Source organism: Sceloporus undulatus, chromosome 3 (assembly GCF_019175285.1).
Source record: "Sceloporus undulatus isolate JIND9_A2432 ecotype Alabama chromosome 3, SceUnd_v1.1, whole genome shotgun sequence".
In the NCBI taxonomy this organism is placed as follows: domain Eukaryota; kingdom Metazoa; phylum Chordata; class Lepidosauria; order Squamata; family Phrynosomatidae; genus Sceloporus; species Sceloporus undulatus.
The window spans coordinates 168,887,946-168,908,640 of NC_056524.1; the positions used below are offsets into that span (position 1 = coordinate 168,887,946).

Sequence of the window (20,695 nt, forward strand, 5' to 3'; positions counted from 1 at the left end):
ATGTATTTGTCAAAAAAATACAGTCTCCCCCAGTTGTATGGGCTGTCCTAACAATGTGGGGAAAACAAGTTTAGCATTTTCTGCATGTTAACACTACACACTGAAATCAGTTTCAGACTAGGTTACTTGTTATAGCTTCCAATCAAGGAACCCTCAGGACTGCTACTCTGTGAGGATTCCAAAATTATATTTTTGAATTTCTTTTGCTATATTTATGCCCCACTTACCCTACAAGGATTCTACATACTTCTGCCCTGCCTATAATGTTGTCTTCACAACTGTGCAAGGCAAGCAGGTTTGAAAGAGTGTCAAGATGGACACCTACTGAGATTGTGACTGTGTGGGGATTTGAATCCTGAACCTTGTTAGCATGGGCCAAATAAAATGTACTCCTCTCTTCTGCTTGGCAGGTAGTCTGGACAATGCAGAGTCCAAAACCTGAGTCTAGTGAGAACAGTCCAGACAATACTGAAACGGAGGACCTTATGTAACAGTGGGAGGTTGGGACAGCTTTGGAGCCAGGATACTCTGGGCTGCTTTCAAAGTATCGTGGCCTGTGCAGACACCATCCAGGTCTCTTCATCTTAGTCTGACATGATACTCACTACATCACACAGTAGCTTCATAATTTTATAAAGTCTGTAACAAAGTCTTGGCATTTTCAGATGATCTTGGAGTTCTTTACGGAAACCTCTGATTTGTATAAAGTTCAAATATCTAAGTTAAACATCTCAGTTTCCAATAAACTTCAAGATACTTTAGTTTAACAACCACCTTAAGTAATAATTAACACTTAGTGCTTATACAGTACATTACACATAGCACTTACTATATATCTAATGCACTACATTAATCCAGTAAGTCCAGCAACAGTCTAGCCCATATTGTAGAAGTGTGGGTAGAGAGGAAACTAAGGAGTATGTGTCTTCTGATCACCTAGCAAGTTAATTCCAAGTATGGGATTTGAACTGAAGGAACCAATCATTACTAGGTAAGCAAGAATACAAGAGTAGTAATGCATTCATATCTTGTTTGTGGGATTTCCTTTCAGACATGTGGTTGGTCATTGAGGGAACATAATGCTGGACTAGCTCCAGATTTGGCCTGATCCAGTTTGGCTCTTTTTATGTTCATGTGAATGATTAGTACATAGATCTATCTCATCTAGCATCATGTTACCCTAATCCTGTTTGCTAACAAGGAAATTCCACTCACCCCAGTGGGATCTACTCCTAGGAAAGTATCCATAGTATTACAGCCTTGGCCACTATGTGATGTATACTAGTTTCTCTTGCTTTACCATCTCTCCAGGTATATTGGTTTAAGGATGGCAAGCAAATTTCAAAGAAAAATGAACATTTCAAGATGAGCAGAGAAGGTGATGGGACTTGCTCTTTATACATTGAATCTACTACAAATGATGATGATGGCAACTACACAATAATGGCTGCAAATCCACAGGTAAAAGTTCATTTCCCTTTTAAAACAATTTTTCTTTCCCCCTACCTGCAGACTTTGAGAGAGAGATATAAAGAAGCATTGTAAAGGCAAAGAATACAACATATTTGTGCAATGTTAAATTCCATAAGGTAAAAGGACCAGAGAAGTTTAGCAGTGAAAGAGGAGATAACATATGATGAATAATGTTACTTCTTTTCTTTTACTTGTTCTGGCAGGGAAGAATCAGCTGCTCTGGTCACTTGATGGTTCAGACTCCACCATTGCGTAGTAGACTAACAGCAGCTGTCCAGACTCACAGGTAAACAAACAATCAGAAATCTGACACCTGATGTTTATTTACTATATGGATTGTGAATTCTACCTGAGTATACTTGGAAATGTGAACACGATGTGGGTTCTTAAGCAGGTTCTCATTTCTAAACTAGCCTTCTTCATTTAGCACCCTCCAGGTGTATTGGACTACCCCAAATTGGTTGGGGACAATGAGGTTCCAGTTCAACATGTCTAGAGGGCATGTTGGAGTTTGTTGTGGCACCAGAGCATTCTGAAAGAGATAGCTAAATATCTTACAAAACCACAAATCCCAGAATTCCATAGCACTGAGCCATGGCAATAAAAGCAGTTTCAAAGTTCATTATTTCTACAGTGCAGATGCAGCCCTAGTTGGGAACGGCATCGAAAGGGAGGGCTCACTCTTTCCTGAAGACCACATTTTTCTACCAAAGAACCTATCCAATTATCTTAACACACACACACACACACACACACACACACACACTCGTTCACATTTTTTTTTAATTGCAGGGGACGGTCCCGCGTACCTGAAGGAGATAAGGAGCCCCTACAGGAGCGCTTTTTCCGGCCCTATTTTCTGCAGGCACCTGGGGACATGGTTGCTCATGAGGGACGGCTTTGTAGACTAGACTGCAAGGTTAGTTGGCTTTCTTGATTCACCAAGTTGCATTCATATTTGTTCTGCTTTCTTGAGAAAATGTGCTCAACTTCCTATAAATCCATCATGGCTGGGTTTAGCTGATTTAAAGGGAAAATAGCATGTGCCTTTTAAAAACACTGTCTTTGAAATGTAACTTTTCAAACCACACGAAACCATAGGCCTAGAAGGAGACCAAAGGCCACGCCCTTGAAAATTCTGTATAATCTGCCTTTTCTCATATATCCAGAGAAATGTGTGACACAAGCAGTGCATAGAGATTAACCAAGATCACTTTACTAGGAATACTTGAAAAATAAATAGAAGCATAATGTGAATCAAAAATGTAATTTGAACAGATTCATATTTATGGGTTGGTCATTCTTGATGGGATGTACAATTCAGAATATCACAAAAAAAGAGGGGCAAAGTGAGTCAGTTCCAGAGCCTAGAAACATTTCTTACATGGATTACAACTCTCAAGATCACCTAGCCAGCATGGTGGCTTGAAGATTCTGGGCACTGCAATCCAAAAAATAACTTTTGGTCAATTTTTTTTTGAGGGGGGGAGAGGGGGTTGGAACTGAGAGGGCAGCAAAAGAGTCTTAGGGACTGCATGTGGCTTATGAGCCAGCCATTTCCCATTCTGTTTTAAGGTATTCTTTCAATAACAGCCTTGGGGCCAAGAATCGCTGTATCACCTTGGCTGTAACAAGAGACAGATGTATTTTTGTTTGTTTGTTTCACGAATTGTACACTACAGAACAGAAACATATTCTGGGCCACCACATATCTCTGAAATATACATCAGCTGAACAGAGCGGGATTGTGGCTAGCAACAACAACAACAACAACAAGTTTATTGATTAATCATCTGATCATATCAATAGAATACTAAATACAGTTACAAAATTACAACATATAAAATACAAGATAAAAAATATCAAAATGTCTCCTAGCAAGGAGATGTTACTAGGAGAGATGGGAAAATGGGAAAGAAGCAGGTATCAAATATAGAGAATTTTCCATGTAAGGTTTACATTTGGGCTGGCCTTAGACTGGACTATAACATAAATATAAGCAAAACCTCCACATCAGCCAAATATATATTCATTTTCCCTTATATCTAGAGTTATTATTTATTAAAACATTTTAATAAATAATAAATAAGCATCTCACATTGACCATATTAACACAGCACAACAGAGGCTTATGGGTGAAAATGTCTGAAATCCTTTGAGTGACTGCTTCATCTGTAACAAAAGGAAGGTGTTCTTTTTCTAGATAAACTCTCTGCTCTTGTTTTTCCACATATATTACACAAGGCAGGTGGAATTTAAAAAATACAATCAGCAATAAATCAGCCAATTGCCCAATAGGATGGTCACGATATCACTTACTTACAGCTCTTGTCTCATCTGTTAGGTGAGTGGCTTACCACCTCCGGAACTGATGTGGCTTCGGAATGGCAAGCCCGTATTACCAGATGCCACTCACAAGATGCTGGTCAGAGAGACTGGAGTCCACTCATTACTAATTGACCCTCTCACACAGAATGATGCTGGGACTTACACTTGCATTGCCACCAACAAGACGGGGCAAAATTCATTCAGTCTGGAGCTTAGTGTTGTAGGTGAGTTTGGTTTATATGTTTTAATACAGTGAGTACATAATTAATTGTAATGTCATATTTCCTATCTTTTCATCTTTATGAATATATCTGTTGCTGTTGTTGTTGTTGTTGTTGTTGTATGAAGATCCTTAGGTGAAGCCATCACAGGATTTTCTGTGGCTGAGAGGGTGTGACTTGCACAAGGTCACCCAGTGGGTTTCTGTGGCCAAGCAGGTAATCAAACCCCAATCTCCAGAGTCCTACTAGATTACCACACTACACTCTTATAGTGCTGCTATTCCACGTTTACTGCTCTATTGCCTCAGAATGCAACAGGAGGCAGCCAGTAAAAGTGGAATACAGTGCTATAAGACTGTAGTGAGGTAATGTGACTAGTCTTATGCTCAAAAAACCACACTGTGCTGGCCTTTGAATATATGTATACTGCACAATTATATTCTATGCTATACCATTATACTAGTTTAATACCACTTTAAATGGCATGGATGTTAAGGTATCTTGGAATCTAGTAGTTTGATGGGGTATTTAGGATTTTCTGCTTGAGAGTGTTAGGGTATTTCCTCTCACCTAAGACTCCATGATAGGTTTGCCTTGGGGTCACCATAAGTCGGAAGCAACTTAAAGGTACACAACACAACAAATACTGTACTAATAGCTCTCTGGGAGAGAATTGTAAGAACCACACCAAATTACAAATACATAGGAAAGCAATGGAAGTTAAAGTGGTATCAAACTGCTATTACAGTGTTATGCAGATATAATCTAGATACATTGAGCACCAGTCATAGTTTATACACACATTACCAGAAGACTTCATTGCTAGAAACTCAGTTGTAAGACAGTTTTTTTGTACAAATGTATTATGTTGCATGAAAGTCTAAAGCAGAAGTAGGGAACCCATGACTTCCAAATTTGATAGAAGGCCATGTTGGCTGGGGCTTATGCGAGTCAGGACATTACTACATGAATGCTGTTCTTGCCACAACTGCACCAGTTAATAAAAATGGAAATGTGCAGGTTTCAGAGCAGCCATTATCACATGTCTTGTCAATCGTGCACCTGGGGCTGTTTCTGCCATAGTGTTCTCTTCTGCATTCCACTTTAACCCCACCTCCCTGCCTTATGCCCTACCCAGTATTCCTTTTGGGTTTCTTTTATTTTTATTTTCACTTTTTCACACAATTCCAGAGTTTTGCTAATGCAATTTAAGTTTAAAAAAAAGAAGAAAAGGAATAGGGGGAAAAACTGAAATCAGCCTGCTTGGGAATAGTGAAAGGGAGGAGAGAGGAGGAGACACTGACGGCATTTGAATGCCAATATTGCTGTGAGCTTATTGATGGGTTTTCCATCAATGAAAAGGCGTGAAAAGGAGGGCCCTAACCATATTTCAGAGACATAACAGCTATGGACTGGAGGCATCACCATGTCATAAGTACAGTGGACCCTTGTTATATGCCGGGGCTTGATTCCAAGATCCCCCGTGAATAACAAAATCTGTAGATGCTCAAGTCCCATTAAATATAATAACATAGCAAAATAGTGTCTTGTATAAAAATTGGAAAATCAAGGTTTAACATTTGATATTTATACTTTTTTTGAACATCTTCAAACCGTGGATGCTTGAATCCGTGTATTAAAAAATTGTGTATAAGAAGGGCTGACTGTACAATCCACACTTGCCTTACTTGGGGGATCTGTTCTGGACCCCCCCCCACATGAGGCAAATTGACCATATGCTCAAGCCCCATTCGTTTGAAAGGGGTGCACCCCCGTGGTGCACGGCATGGCATGCACCACGGGCGCACACCCCATTCACCATATGAGGGCTCACCATCCCCGTGACCTCAAGTCCACACATGGTGAGTCCATGTACAGCACAGGCTCACTCTATCACCAAAGATGCTTTTCTCCAACAGCACCAACTTGTAGTTTAAAAGCCATGTGTAGTAATCTCCTTGGAGTCCAACAAACCCTAGAGTCTTAAAAATTCTCTACTTATGCTGTCAGGCTAGAGTGGTTTGGAACCATGCAGCTTCTAGATATTGTTGGGCTGCAGTTTCCATCAACCTTAGCCCACATGGTAAATTATGAGGCATACTGGGAGTTGCAGCAACAATCTCTGGTGGGCCGAATGATTCCTATCACTGCTGTAAGTGAATTTGCCTCTTCTCCATAGCTCTTTTTCATGCTAGTAGCAGGAGGAGAAGCTCTGTCTGTCTGTCTGTCTGTCTGTCTGTGTGATTAAACCATATAAAAAGTCCCAGAATTACCCAGAAATAAGCATTGGAAGCATTTGTTCACACAAGTGGGCCTTTTGGCAATGGGGAAGAGAAGGGAATGCAGGCTCCAATTCCCACCCAAGAATTTTTAAAGGGAAGATCAATCCCCGTACCCTTGTGTCTAAATTGCAAGGGGTCCCAAGAGGGCCACCCACTTCTTGAATTCAATGGGGAAATTACTTTATCTCAATAGGTAGTAGTGGGAGTGCCAGGTAACACTAGCTAGGACACAAGCCTATTTTTACCAGTTCCAGAAAACTAGAACTCCAGAGTACTAAGTACAACTCAATTTTATTAACTGAACAAAAAGAGGAATGTCAACATTCACACGAAGCACTTACACACAGATACACACAAACAAGAAAAAAGGTGCTAGTGGATAGCAAATTAAAGGATTGCAGTTCGAGAAGCCAGAGAAAGATAGCAGTTGAATGTGACTCAGTGTGTTTGCTATGTGGCACCAATAGCATTAGTGAGGGGGTAAGTTTGAATCTGACAGAGTTTCTACCTTATTTCAAACTGGACCAAAGTGGGAGTGCCCAGTCAGGTGTATATATGGACCAAATGTGACTGGAAGCAGTTTGAGTTGATTTTCCAGGAATCCTAGAAACAATGGGATTCCCAAGTGGTTGATGGTTTTAGGCTGACAGACCTCTTTGTCTGAGACCTTAAAGAAGAAATGCACATGGCACGGGGTTAGGAAGCAGCAATCCTAGCAGCCATTAAGTTTCATGGACACTTTCCGCATGCTTTCAGGTCTTATGTGACCACTCATGAGAAGTTCACTTAAAGGTCATCATGAAATTCCAGGTTCTTGCTTTTTAACCTCTCTGTGACTGCTATTATAACAAAATATAACAAAATTTGTGTACCCTAAAATAAAGTTGTGCGTGCAGGGTATGGTAACACCCTTGTTCTTCAGTAACCAATGATTCTCGTGTAGGAAAGGAAGGGAGAAGGAGAGGCCTCCTTTCTTCTTCCTCAACAGGGTTAAAAATGATCATGTAGTGATTTCTCATTTCAGCAATGTCTGCCAAGGAAAATGATTGTATATGTAGCTGAGACCATGTCCCTTCTCCTTTCAAGATACCATTTTTCAGAGTCTTCTAGACATTTGTTTTTATTTGTTTTGTTTCTAGTTGCAGAAGGGAACTTGTTAAATAAGATTAGAGAATCACAACAGGGTTTTCATCTTTCTTTTTCAGCAAAGGAAGTTAAAAAGGCTCCAGTGATATTGGAGAAGTTACAGAACTGTGGAATACCAGAAGGCCATCCAGTCCGACTAGAATGCAGAGTGATTGGAATGCCACCTCCTGTATTTTACTGGAAGAAAGACAACGAAACCATCCCTCCCTACAGAGAAAGGATGAGGTGGGTGTCAGCATTTTGAAAATGGAATGATGTCTCCTCCTTTTATAGCTGGTAGTCTAAAGGAGACCGTGGGAAGAATTTTCTTGCTCACAAAAGGTCATTTTGCATGCGACCTGACAAACAACAGGAAATTTGCCCTTTAATGAAATCCCTCACATCTAGCAACTCCATTTTTATCCATTGAAGTATGAAACTATTATTGATGTTGTTATCATCATTATATTTATTTGTATTCTGCCTTCCTCCCAAACTTGGGATTCAAGGCAGCTTACAAGATAAAAAGAGCAATACACCTAAAAACATACAAAAAATGAACATTAACATACAATTTAACTAGTCATTGTATTAAAACAATTCAAATCTACATTTAAAAGTATAAAAATGTGATACAAAGCTATTAAAAACAGTTGAATTTAAAACAATGCAGCATTCTTAATCTGTTCTTTAAAAAACAATATATTTTAAAAGCCTGCCTGACAGAAGAACAGCAGAGAAGAGATAATTCTGTCCTCCTCAGAAGAGAGCTCCAGAATCTAGGGACAGCCACCGATAAGGCCCTCTCTCAGCACCAGCCATGCTCATGATGGTGGTAGAACTGAGGAAAAAGCCCTTCTTGAAGATCTCAAGGCCCAGGCAGACTTGGGCTGCATCTGTACTGCAGAAATGATACAGTTTAACATTGCTTTATTCAATGCTATGGAATTCTGGGATTTGTAGGGAGTTTTTTTTAAAGATATTTAAGCTTCTCTATCAGAGAATTCTGGTGCCACATGAAACTCCAAATCCCAGGATTCCATAGCACAGAGCCATGGCAGATAAAGCAGTGTTAAACTACATTATTTCTGCAGTGCAGATGCAACCTTATATAGAGAAATACTGTCTGCTAGATGGCCTGGACTTGAGCTATATAAGGCTTTATATGTCATAACCAGCACTTTAAATTGTGCCTGAAAGCAAACAGGCAGCCAGTGGAATTGTTGTTACAGGGGAGTAGGTTAATTCCTGTAGCCTGCAGCTCTCTATACTAGATGAAGTTTTCAAACACTCTGAGGCTTTATGATTTCTTTTTTATATGTTCTGTGTAGGAAGATTGCTAAAATGAGAATTTTCTCTAACAAGAGCTCACATACATACAAAATTGTATGTACAAATACACAGTACTGCTAAGTTGGCCACATCCTCCCAGCATCTGTACATAGAAGCACATTCACTTTCATTGGACTTAGTGGGAGTTATTTCCAAGTATACATGCACAAGGTTATATTTGCAAGCTGCTTTATTTGTATACTATTTCCTGTACACAACAAAACTCAGAGCAGATTGCAACAAAACATCAATACACGTATAGATGCCTCTACAATTCACTGTTATCCACATAGCACCTCTACACATTTTAATAATAAACACCTAGTAACAAATCGCTCAAGTGAAATGCAAAATGAGCAAAAGGAACTTTTAGTGGTTATTGCACTAATTAGTCAGTCCTGTCATGGGGCTCTATTACACATAACAATTATAGCATGGTGATTGTACTTTAACTGCCATGGCTCCATCATATGGAATCCTAGTTTTACAGTTTAGAATAGTGATGTATTTCGGTCTTTTTCTCCAAGTTTCAAGTTAAATCTCATGTCTTTGCAAGACACTTTCAAGTCAAGCTTCAAGTCTGGGAGCCAACTTTTAACAGAAAAAAAGGATGTGGCGTGAGTTTCTCAGAGGGGGACAGCAAGCATGTTAAGCAGTGGGCTTGAAGTAAGAGCTGAGGTCTGCTTGGCAGCCTATCCTCTCTGCACATAAGAGAAGCCTTTTAAAACTTTTCAAAAGTTTTTTTTCAAAAAGATCCTTCTGCCTCAAGGCCACTGCCTAATGCATTTGCTGTTCACCTCCAAGAACTGCCCCCCTCACTCTGGGGGCAGATCTTGCTTGCTGCTTGAAGTGAATGATGCCAGCAAATTGACTGCTAAAAATATACAAGGCTCAAGTCGAGCCAGTATGTCATTCATTGCCAAGTCAAATCCAAGTCACTGAAGCAACTTGAGTCCAAGTCAACTCACTCACGTCTATATCACTGGATTAGGAGGGGATGCTTAAAATTCTTCCTTAGATTGCTTTAGTGCCTCACCAAACTACAAATCCCAAAATTGCATAGGATACAGCCCTGGCTGCTAAAATGGCATAATAGAGCTATAACTGTACAGTATGAAAGAGCCTAAAAGCATGTGCCAGAAAGAGCAAAATTCAGTACACCCCATTACATTGGAAGATCTTTCAGACCTGCATGGTATGAAAGTTTGTAAAATACTGTATATCAGGATTGCTTACAGTGCCAATTTGGTTGCTGAGCATACACAAAAAGCAGTGTTGAGAACACAGAAGATGCTGCCTTAAAATAAGCCAGACCATTGCTACCAATTGGAAGCTGTCTCAACTCTACCTGGAGATTACAGGGAATGAAAGAAAGGTCTTCTACATCTTCAGCATATGTCCTTCCATTGAGATATAATACCTCTTCACATTGTTTTGATGTACTTTTCCTTTTATGACTATACTGTAATGTCAAACTGAGCTGCATATAACAAGAGGGAAATTTAGTTTTTGTTTTGTTTTTAGCATGCATCAAGACGCTACAGGCTATGTTTGCCTTCTGATTCAGCCTGCTAAAAAAGTGGATGCTGGTTGGTACACCTTGTCTGCAAAAAATGAAGCTGGTATTGTCTCCTGCACTGCTAGACTGGATATATATGGTAAGCAGTAATGATTTAGTCAGAGGTCCATGTATGGTGTTGGCTCATGGGTTGTGGGCCACAGTGAGAAAACAGCACTTTTGGAATTGGAAGCTGAGAGAAATTCAGGATTGGTTGGATTTGTGAAATGTAGCCATTAATGCCTCTCTAGCCTTCCAGATATCTCAGAAGGCAGGGGCATCTCTCTTTTTTTAATGCAGCCTAGTTGGTCAATTGAAGTGGAGGGCAATAGGTGGCATCCCACCAGCTTCGGGGGCTTTATTAGGAGTGGGATGACACCTGGTTGGGCCCTCCCCCTGCACTGTCCCTGCATGTGTTCCCCCCATTCACCTTCCTTACAAGTGCTCCAACCCCCTGTGCCATCTCCACACTCCATTTCACACTCTCTCACCTCCTTCACAGTCCCCGTGCTCCCTGCACTCGGTCATATCCCCACACCATCCCCATGCTCCCTTGCACTCCCTTCCTCCATGCTGTCTCATCCAAGAGAGTGTGCATGTTCCCCTGCACACTCCTGGATGAGACAGCATGGGGGAAGGGAGTGCATGCTGCCCCTGGAACCCAGCCCTTGCACCGCGTGACACCCAGTGAAGGGATGGCACTGCATAGATAACCTAATTTCTAAGCCTAATTACTACAAGGGAGAAAAGAGGGGAAACCAAGGGAGAGAGATAAATGGAGAAAGAGAAGGGGGAAGGAGAGACAGAAGAGAGAAATGGTGCTCCATGGCTAGTTGGAGCCTCACATGAGTTTGAGATTAGCTTTATTTGTTGGTGATTCCAGCCCCATCCATCCAAGCATGTGTCCCTCAAGAGTCTCCCAAGTGAATGTAACTCTCCACCAGCATTCAGAAGGACCTCTGGGGCCCTCAGGAGTTCCTTGCAAATGATAACCTTATAGCATATCCAGCTACAGTAAAATAGCTGGGCATGTCTCCACTGATTTCTCCTCTTTCCAGTGACATGGAAATGGCTGTGTTGGGGAGAATGCATCACTTAAAAAGTGTATTGGGGGGACAGTTGTGTGGTTGGCAACAAAAAAGTAAATTATGATAGTACTGACATTATTGTAACTCATTGCCCTGGTGGCGCAGTGGTTAAATGCCTGTACTGCAGCCATTCACTCGAAACCACAAGGTTGCGAGTTCAAGACCAGCAAAAGGGCCCAAGCTCGACTCAGGCTTGCATCTTTCCAAGGTTGTTAAAATGAGTACCCAGACTGTTGGGGGCAAATTAGCTTACTTGCTAATTAGCTTACTTGCTGTTCACCGCTATGATCTTTGGAATAGCGGTATATAAATAAAACAAATTATTATTATTATTATTATTGATAAGATGCCGGGATGTCTCCCAATCTTCAGTTTGGGATTATCTCATGTGAACTTCAACATTAAAAAAGGTTCCATGTCCTTGAAGTGGTGTAACTTGACAATATTTTACAAGCACCTAGAGCTAAAATGAATTTTATTCCTGGGCATAACACTAACTAAAGATCATGTTGACACTAGTTCTTAGGTTTCCATTTTTGAACTAGCGGTAGACATGTCTATGGTTTTTATGTAAGATGTTGGAGATTTTGTCTTGTGCTTGTACTTTTGTTTCCTCAGCTCAATGGCATCAGCAGATTCCTCAGCCGATAAAGATTCGCCCTGGTGGCACCCGATACGGAAGTCTCAGCGGACAAGGACTTGACATTTTTTCTGCTTTTTCTGCTGTTGAGAATCCAGTGAAGTTTTCATCACCATCCCAGCCTGTGGTAGAAAGTGAAGAACTTTAAAAAAGACAAAAGAAACTCACCTCTAATTCCAATCCTACCTGCAAAAAAGGAAGCAATGCTAGAACTGTGAAAAAGAAGGGAAAGTACAAGCCAGGAGACTCAAGGTTTACAAGTAACGTGAATTTGTAAAGTAACTATAAAGTTGCTGAAATGCCTATGAGTAGCATTCAAGACCTTAGTTCAGCCTCCTGCTGTGGAGCTGTGTTGTTTTTCCCAAGTGTTATGAAAGAAAGTGATCTAGTTTCGAAAGGTTAAGAGAAAATGTTGTACCACTTAGCGCTTCAGTTTAAAAGCTACTGCACCACCTTGAACAGGCAATGGTATGAATTTCAGGTGTTCAGCTGTAGTACCAGCAGAAGTACTGACACTGTGATAACTGGAAAGAAAGCAAATCATGTGACTTTGAATATAATCTCTAAAAAGTGACTGATAGTCAGCACTAATCAAAGGCAAGAAAAATGCTGAAGGATCTGTTGAATAGAAGTAGATATAATAAACGACCTGACAAACCTGAAGTTAGATTAGCATAACATTTCAAATAGAAACTGCTATACAGTAGAACTTTTAAAAGTGTGAATTTGTTTCATGAAATGCATACTCACGGTGTACTCAATCCTGTTGTAAAACACCGTGCATATATTTTGGACATAAACACGTGCAATTGAGGCTGCATTCCTATGCTTACTTTCCTGGTAGTAAGCCTCATTGAACTCAGTGGGACTTTCTTCTGAGTAGACATGCATAGGATTGTGATGTAAACAATTTTTAGCCCACAAAAAACATATTATGTAGGCATCACAGTTATCATTGCTATACTGTATACATTTTTGAAGTGTGCTTTCTTGTTCTTTTTCCATTTTAGGAATTCGTTATTTTGAACCAACAAATAGCATATATGTTATTTTTGTTTTATGGGGTTTAGGATATTAATACCTTCCTCAGCCAGGGTTTTTGACCTGATTAATATACAGCACTCAAAATGGGGCATGATGCCATCCTTTTTTCAGATGGATATGTAACCATGCCACCTTTCCATAAATGAATCCCACTTCCCTCAAACTCATCCTAGTTGTCTTTCCTCCCAGTCTGAAATCCTTCACTTCAAAATCCCTCATTTTTCCCTCCCATTTATGGCATTGATTGTGTGTGTGTGTGTGTGCACGCACGCACACACACACATATACAGAAAGAGAGAGAGAGCACACGCATGCATACTTTAAAGTAATTAGTTAAACACAATTAGTTGCCTTAATTTTTTTGTGCAATAACTAAGCGATAGGTAAGCTGCATTACAAATGTAATGAGGGATAATGTCACTCCTTTTTTGGTATAAATGTAACTTTTGATAGTTGCAGGGTCTAGTAGAGGAGGAATATCACATGATTTGAGCAATGGTTCATGGTATGCTTCATGCTGCTGCCTCAGGCTCTTTTGTGGGAGTTGTGGTGGTGAAGAGATGGATGGGACAGGAGAAAAGTGTATTTTGTACTACAGGTCACAGGCTTGTAATAGTCAGATTTTTTTAAGGAACTAAAAAAATGAAGTTCCTTCTGAGGAATGGGAAAATAAAGAACTACTAGGAAGATTAGAACTATAACGGTAACTAACTAGCTTTTGAAAGCCTTGAAACTAGAATTGTAATAAACTACATTTTAAAGTAACTTTTATATGTTGGTATACACTGAGGAGGTACTAAACAAAAAGGAATTGTAGCCCTGTGCAATCAAATATATTTTAGCTTCATTTGGATACTGTTTAAATTTTGGATACTACATTCACAATTCTAGGACAAGGCTTTAGCATGTGGTTAAAGAGCAAAGAAATGTTATTAATCAGTGGTAAAATGAAGTTAAGGAAAGGTATTTTGGGGGGAAGAATTTTACTAATGCATCACTTAACCAATTTTACAGTATTTTTATTTTATACCGTATTGTAAATGGGGGGCAGCCCTTCAAGTGTCAGCGAACTACAAATTCTATTAACTGTATTGACTTGGATCCATGAGAACTGAAGTCCAACAACATCTGGAGGCACACAAGTTGCCTGTTCCTGGTATTATCTCCATGGCCAAAAGGCTTATTTCATCCCACCCCGCCCGTATTCTGCCATCGTCCTGTTCAGACAACACACAGCCCAAACCCTCGTTCTGATGGAGGCAATCCAGATGATGTCCCACACATCTCACGCCAGAACTGGGACATAACAAGGTTAAAATGAATTAAAATAACTTACCTGTTGCTCCAGGTCTTCCAGGAAAACCCAGAGCCCTCCATTTCTGCCTGAGCATCCCACTGGACCATCTGGCACATCCACTGCCAATGTGGGTCACTTGTTCTGAGTGTCCATCACTGGGCACCTTATTCTGACCTCAGAACAAGTGACTCACAGAAGTGACTGACACACTAGGTGACCCAGTGAGACACTTGTGCAGACAGCTGTAGCAGCACAGAAATAGTGGCCAAGGGCAGGGCAGGGCAGCTGTAGGGCCCGGATAATTCAGGCTGCCCACAGAGTATCCTGACCAGTACAGACAAGGCCCCTGTGCAAAATTACCCATACCTTTTCTAAAACAACTTTCCCTTGAGAATATGATGTTTGTTTCTATTTAAACTACTGGCCAGTTGTGTTATCCTGATTTCATTACCAGGGAATTAACATGCAATTCTCAGATCTTCTAAAGACCTCCATAAAACACAAAAATAATATCACTCTTAAGTAGTATTAGCATAAGACTGTCTGTTGCCGGTGTAATCTGTGTCAAATCCCAGCCCTTTCCCTATGTACGATAATTAATTGTAAACTGAAACCAGGACCTGAAGAATCTCTGCTTTTGCTCTAGTGCTAAACGCCAACCCTCATCTCCAAATCCAACAGCATTAATCATAGCTATCAAGAGAGGGAATGAAGAACTGAGCTCTTGGTAAGTCCATTGGTGATCCAGTGATTCTGCATTGTCCAACTGTAAGTGCATGGGAATTTCTTTGGGTGAGAGAAGAAAGAAGACTCTGGGAAGACTTTGTAGGAGGAGTGAGTTTTAAAGGGAGAATACAAACGAGAGGCACACAGTTCATTGAGGCAGAATGAGGTTCCTGATGTCACGTGACTCAAAGACTTTCTTCAGTTGTTTCTGGCTGTGTCCTTCCACCAATGGAATAGTTACCCCCTGGCAGATCAGATTTCTTCTCATATATCTCTTGCCTGTCTACTTGGGAGATTTGAGGGATCCTTCAGAGCAGATTGATAGGGGCAAGGAGAGGAGGGAAGGAGAAGGATGAAAACTTCATAACCAGACAACTGTCTGCTTGCATTACACTGAAGGCAGCTCATTACTAATTAATAATATGCAGTCTAATCTCAAGAAAATCAGAATACAATGGAAAGAAAAATTACCGAAGGCTAGAGTCTAGACAATTTAAATGCACAGTTACCATGGCAGCTGTCTGCTGTCACCTGTACTTCAGTTCTGTCACCTCTACTACAGCCAGATTCCCATCCACCCCCTTTTAAACAAAAAGTTATTTGTTAGTCCTGATTAGAACAGACTCATTGAATCATTGCGATTTACCTACATGTTGACTCACCATTCGACACTTATGACTGCATGGGAATAATCTAGTTGTAACTAAACAGCAGGGTTCCAGCTTTAGACTATTTATTTGAAATTAAATTATTACTCTTGACTGTCCTTGATATACTATTACACACAAATGTTACTGTATCCTTGTTGCTGTGAAAACTGTTGTACACAAATGTATAAGATGTGTGAAGCCTGCTTTTTTTAAAAACCGGGGAATGTTGTGGTCAGCTCTGTCAACAACAGAGACCACTGAGAAGATCAGTTTGATCACTGAGTACATGTGTTACAATGAATGCCCACAACTTTGATCAAACCTGACATTCATAAACATTCATATATAAACTGCAGTTGTGGTAATACATGTTGAAGAAGTGCAGTTACTCACTGGGAAACTCTTTATAGCCATGTCCTCAGGGATAGTCAAAAAATGCAGGGAGCTATGGTGATCCATATCAACAAACAGAAGATGTAAGTCTGTTGTAAAGTTAACGGGTAATATTTTCCCATTCAGGATGAAAGTGGCTGCAGATACTTGCATGTCAACAGAGGTAGCTCTCACTAAATTGCTGCTGAGAAAATCCATTTTTACTTCAGCTACTGTAAGGGCTGCAGCTAAGGTCAGAGGAAACAGATACCTGGAGGAGACTGCAGGTAACATTATTGTTTCCACTAACTGAAAAGTTCTGGATCCACTCTGTAACAGATAAATGCACCAGATAAAATGTAATTATGCTTGAAGAGTCAAATTAATAATCACTTAAATGTAATTGCCCTCAACCACTGAAGGGTAAATTTTTGGGGGGAATTCTCAGTACAGTATTCACTTGCGTTATGTCAACATTCAGCTTATTTTGGACATTCGCTATATTAATGATCCATTTAAATACAGAACATTTCAGTTGATCCAGTTTAATCATCATGATTGACTTGCTTGTTTGTGCCAAATTTCAAAAGGATAGAATTTTATTGTTAACAAAATGATTCAATTATCTTATAAGTCTTTACTTAGGATTTGATAAGACTTGCTGAACACACATATTAAGTACATATTCAGTTCAAATATAATACCCCTAAAATGAATGTGTAAAATCCATTTTTATCCATCTAACAGAATAGATTTCCTCTCCTCACTGCAGCTCCTTATAACCCCCAGCTTTTTTGGAGGGCTGCTTCCCCAGAACAGATTGGGGACGTGTAAGGAGCTGCAGTGGGGAGGAAACCAGATGTATGAGCAGAAGTCCAATATAACCCACACATATATTACCTTCTGTTATTTATTGTGTGTTTCCTAAGGTGGCAAAAGAACTAAGCTAATTAGACAATGCATTAAAAAATAGAATATTGTATATGAGAACACAGAGAAGTCAGAAGCCCTGGTTTGAGAGTGTTTCTTACACAGCCGTCCAAATCTTAGCTCTTCTATTCCAGCAAAAGGATGGCATTGGCAATACTTACTATTATGGTAGCACAAGCACCAGAACAGCACATCTTGGATGTGTGGCAGAAATATTAATGAATCTTTTTCACGTCACCAACACAGAGTCCCTGCTTGGTGTTTTTTCTGCAAAAGCCAAAATGAACATAGCAAACAATTTGGGCACTGACATCCCTGTATTTCTGAACTGAAAACTCTTGTTTAAACAAAGGTTAACTGATCAATTGCCTGCCTCAAAATACAATTTAAAGAAGTGCAATGTATAGTACAAATCATTAATTTTTTGGAAAGAAACGCACTAATTTGGCAGTTTTCAAACGCAAATGTCTAAAAAAAGATATCTCATACCTTCTATAAACAGTGACAGAATTAACAACACGGATACATTAATGAAATGTTATATCTGTTAAATGAAATACTGTGCAGTCGATGGCCTTATATTCTACAGTATAAAGTTGATATTTTTCCATTGAATTTGAGGATTTTTTTTAAAAAGTAATGATATATGAAGGTGCATGCCTTCTTTAGGGGTCAGGGGGGTGGGGATAAATGGTACAATGTTAAAGTATATATTAAATGCTAAGGGGAAATGTCACACTGTTCAGCAAATGTATTTTCCCTTATCCATTAAATAAAGCTTCAGAGTTGCATTATGCATGTTTCTCTTTGACAATCTTCTCGCGTAACTGTTAACAAGCAAAACTCAGTGCCAAAGCTTCTATCAGATTTGTCTTTGAGACAAGTGATTGGAATTCCAGGAGAATAATTTCTGCAAAATCCGGTGTGAAGTATTTGGGCCCATGACCAGGAAAGGAGATCCATGCATCAAATGTGGTTTCTGCACTCAGGCTGAGCCCTAAAACACTTTTTGTATCAGAAACTGCAAGTGCATTAGACTAGCTATACCTCTGAATATGAGACATCTTGGTGTGATTCCCTTTCTGCAGTGCATAATTTGGATGGAAATTTTCATCTGATGTGGCACCTACAAAAAAATGAGGCTATGGCAGCTGGTAGGAATAAGGCATCTTATAGACTTTGTTTTCTGCTGTGTTTAATAAATCAATATCTCTCAGTTCAATTCCATGCTTTCATCATGCTTTCTGACCAAAAGCAGCAAAGCATGTTGGAAGTCATAGTTTAAAGGGTGGTTAAGCAAAACCGTTCATCCCATGGTCTGTTCAAACCACTATAATGAAGGAGCATGGTTTCCAGTAGTGAATAAGTAGTAATCTGAGTGGAGGGGGTGCATATTTGTTATTCTTAATGTATCTTTATGGGGGCCATTAGACATAGAGATCTGCAGTCAAAACCGAAAACTTCAGTGAAGTGTCTGATGTGGTTTCTGACATCCCAAATTTGAGATCCAGCTGTCCTAGGAGCTACTCTATGCACAGAAAGTGCATAAATAGGTAGGTCTCCTGTCACATCAGTCAACAAAACTAAGCAGTTGTAAATCAGAACTGCATAACATCAGCACTGCTGCCACACAACTGAAACAAAGCAATTTGACACCACTTTTAACTTCCATAGCTGAACACCATGGAATTCTGGGATTTGTAATTTAGTGGGGCACCAGAACTCTGACATGGAAGACTAAATATCCCACAAAACTACAAATCCCTAGATTCTATAGAACTGAGACATGACAGTTAAAGTGGTGTCAAGCAGCTTTATTTTTGCCATGTGGCAGCAGCCCCAGGGGATCATAAACTACTACTACTACTACTACTACTACTACTTTAGTAGAAATGATATGGGCATTTGGAGTTTTTTTTATTCCCCTGCACTCTCTCTCTCTCTCTCTGCCTCTCTCCCCATTGGAGCAACTAGCATCCTGAGCAGTGTGATGAAGACTGGGAAAATACAGAAAGAGTTTTATGCCTCTAAGGGCACTGTCCTACTTCCGTGACCAAAGTAGCAGCATCCCTTTAGCTGCATTTAGTGGGGGGGAGGGGGGATCTTAGCAATATGTATAGTTCAGCCAACATATATCTGTGGTAGGAACGAACATATTTTCTGAAACTCTTAATATAGAACTCCCATATAAATACACCACGGTCATGACCCTCAGCCATTGGAGAACTGAGTAATAGAACACTCTTCCATTGCACAAGAAAGAATACCACCATGTGCATGTGTACTGTTAAATAGGCATATCTCTACCTTTCTGGGCTGAAATTTTATTGTCTCACGCCACTTCATAGCCCTCCCTCTTTGACTTTCTCTCTTTCAATCATTCATGAGGAAATAGACTTTAGTCTACGAAAATTCATGCTTCTTTCAGTTAGTCTCAAAGGTGCTACAAGATCTCTCTCTTTCAATCATATTAGTCTATCCTGACAACACATATGACGAAGATGAGGCAGGTCTGGCTGAACTCATTTTGTTTCCTAAGGTAAGAACAAGGTCACATGTGCATGTGCACACACATGCTCTCTCTCTCTCTCTCTCTCTCTCTCTCTCTTTCTTTCTTTCACTTTCTTTCAATCATATACAAAAACCACCTGGGCTGGCAGTTTAGTTTTTGTTCAACACTGGCTTAGAACAGCAATATTAACTGCACCTGAAGACAGTGGCCAGGCTGTGGGATGCAGAGCAGGCTATATGGCACCCAGCTCTCTTCAACACCTTCTTGCCTCTTGCCACTATTTGCCACCTGGGGCAACTGTGTGACTCTTTCTAATATTAGGTTTACTACTTTTTATAAAAAATCAGAATATTTTGTATGATAAAACATGTTTATTTATAGTTTACAAAATTTCTTATGGCTTCAAGGAAACAGAACAATGTAAAAAAAATCAGCATAACTCTAAAATCACACACTCTAACAATTCAATCTCTATACTTTCATGCAATTATTGTATCATTGTGTCACACAAACAAGTCTATCCTTACTATCAGAATAAAGAATGTATAAACATTCTAGATACACTATCTGAAATTAGCTCTGTTTTGAGCATACACCAGAGAAACTGTAGGTTGTAGTCAAGTTAAACCTACACAATTTGGTCTGGAAAAATCATTTTCAGCAAACTTACAAAGTTTAAAAAAGTTATTTCTCTGAGGACTAAACAGTATAATTTCTGTCTTCTATATCATGATATATAATTCATGGGGTAGGAATACACAACATCCTCAAAGTAGAAATTAATGAAGTAGAGAGATTATCCTTAGTTCTGTGATGGCTTCAATTGATTTAACAAGCAGCCCAGACACTATTCTATGTATCCAGTTTGACATCCATTGATCCATCATGTTAAAAAATGTAATGACTGAGTTGTATCAGCAATGAAAAAAGATGTTTAAAATGTCATGAGGCAACACAAAATATGTCATGCACATTTCATGGGAGGCGGAGACAAATGTGATGCATTAACAACAACAAAATGTTCCAAATTGCTTTCTTCTAATGAGACAAGCATGTTACTGGCAAAAAGCAAGAAACACATCAACCAGAGATTACCTTATACAGCTGTCCTGTACCC

The 20,695-nt window shown here is 39.7% G+C and overlaps 2 protein-coding genes across 5 annotated transcripts in view; both read left to right on the forward strand.

Moving 5' to 3' along the window:
- Positions 1-17,862, forward strand: part of MYPN (myopalladin) — a 107,565-nt gene extending 89,703 nt beyond the window's left edge. For all 4 annotated transcript variants that reach the window (XM_042459337.1, XM_042459336.1, XM_042459338.1 and 1 more), the window contains 7 exons: positions 1,312-1,461; positions 1,677-1,759; positions 2,266-2,392; positions 3,818-4,025; positions 7,510-7,675; positions 10,286-10,419; positions 12,026-17,862. In XM_042459337.1, coding sequence (XP_042315271.1) covers positions 1,312-1,461; positions 1,677-1,759; positions 2,266-2,392; positions 3,818-4,025; positions 7,510-7,675; positions 10,286-10,419; positions 12,026-12,195 — 1,038 coding nt within the window. In that variant the 3' untranslated portion in view covers positions 12,196-17,862. The remainder of the gene's footprint in view (positions 1-1,311; positions 1,462-1,676; positions 1,760-2,265; positions 2,393-3,817; positions 4,026-7,509; positions 7,676-10,285; positions 10,420-12,025) is intronic.
- The window catches only part of TET1 (tet methylcytosine dioxygenase 1), a 646,721-nt gene that overhangs the window by 325,611 nt on the left and 300,415 nt on the right, over positions 1-20,695 (forward strand). The window lies entirely within an intron of this gene.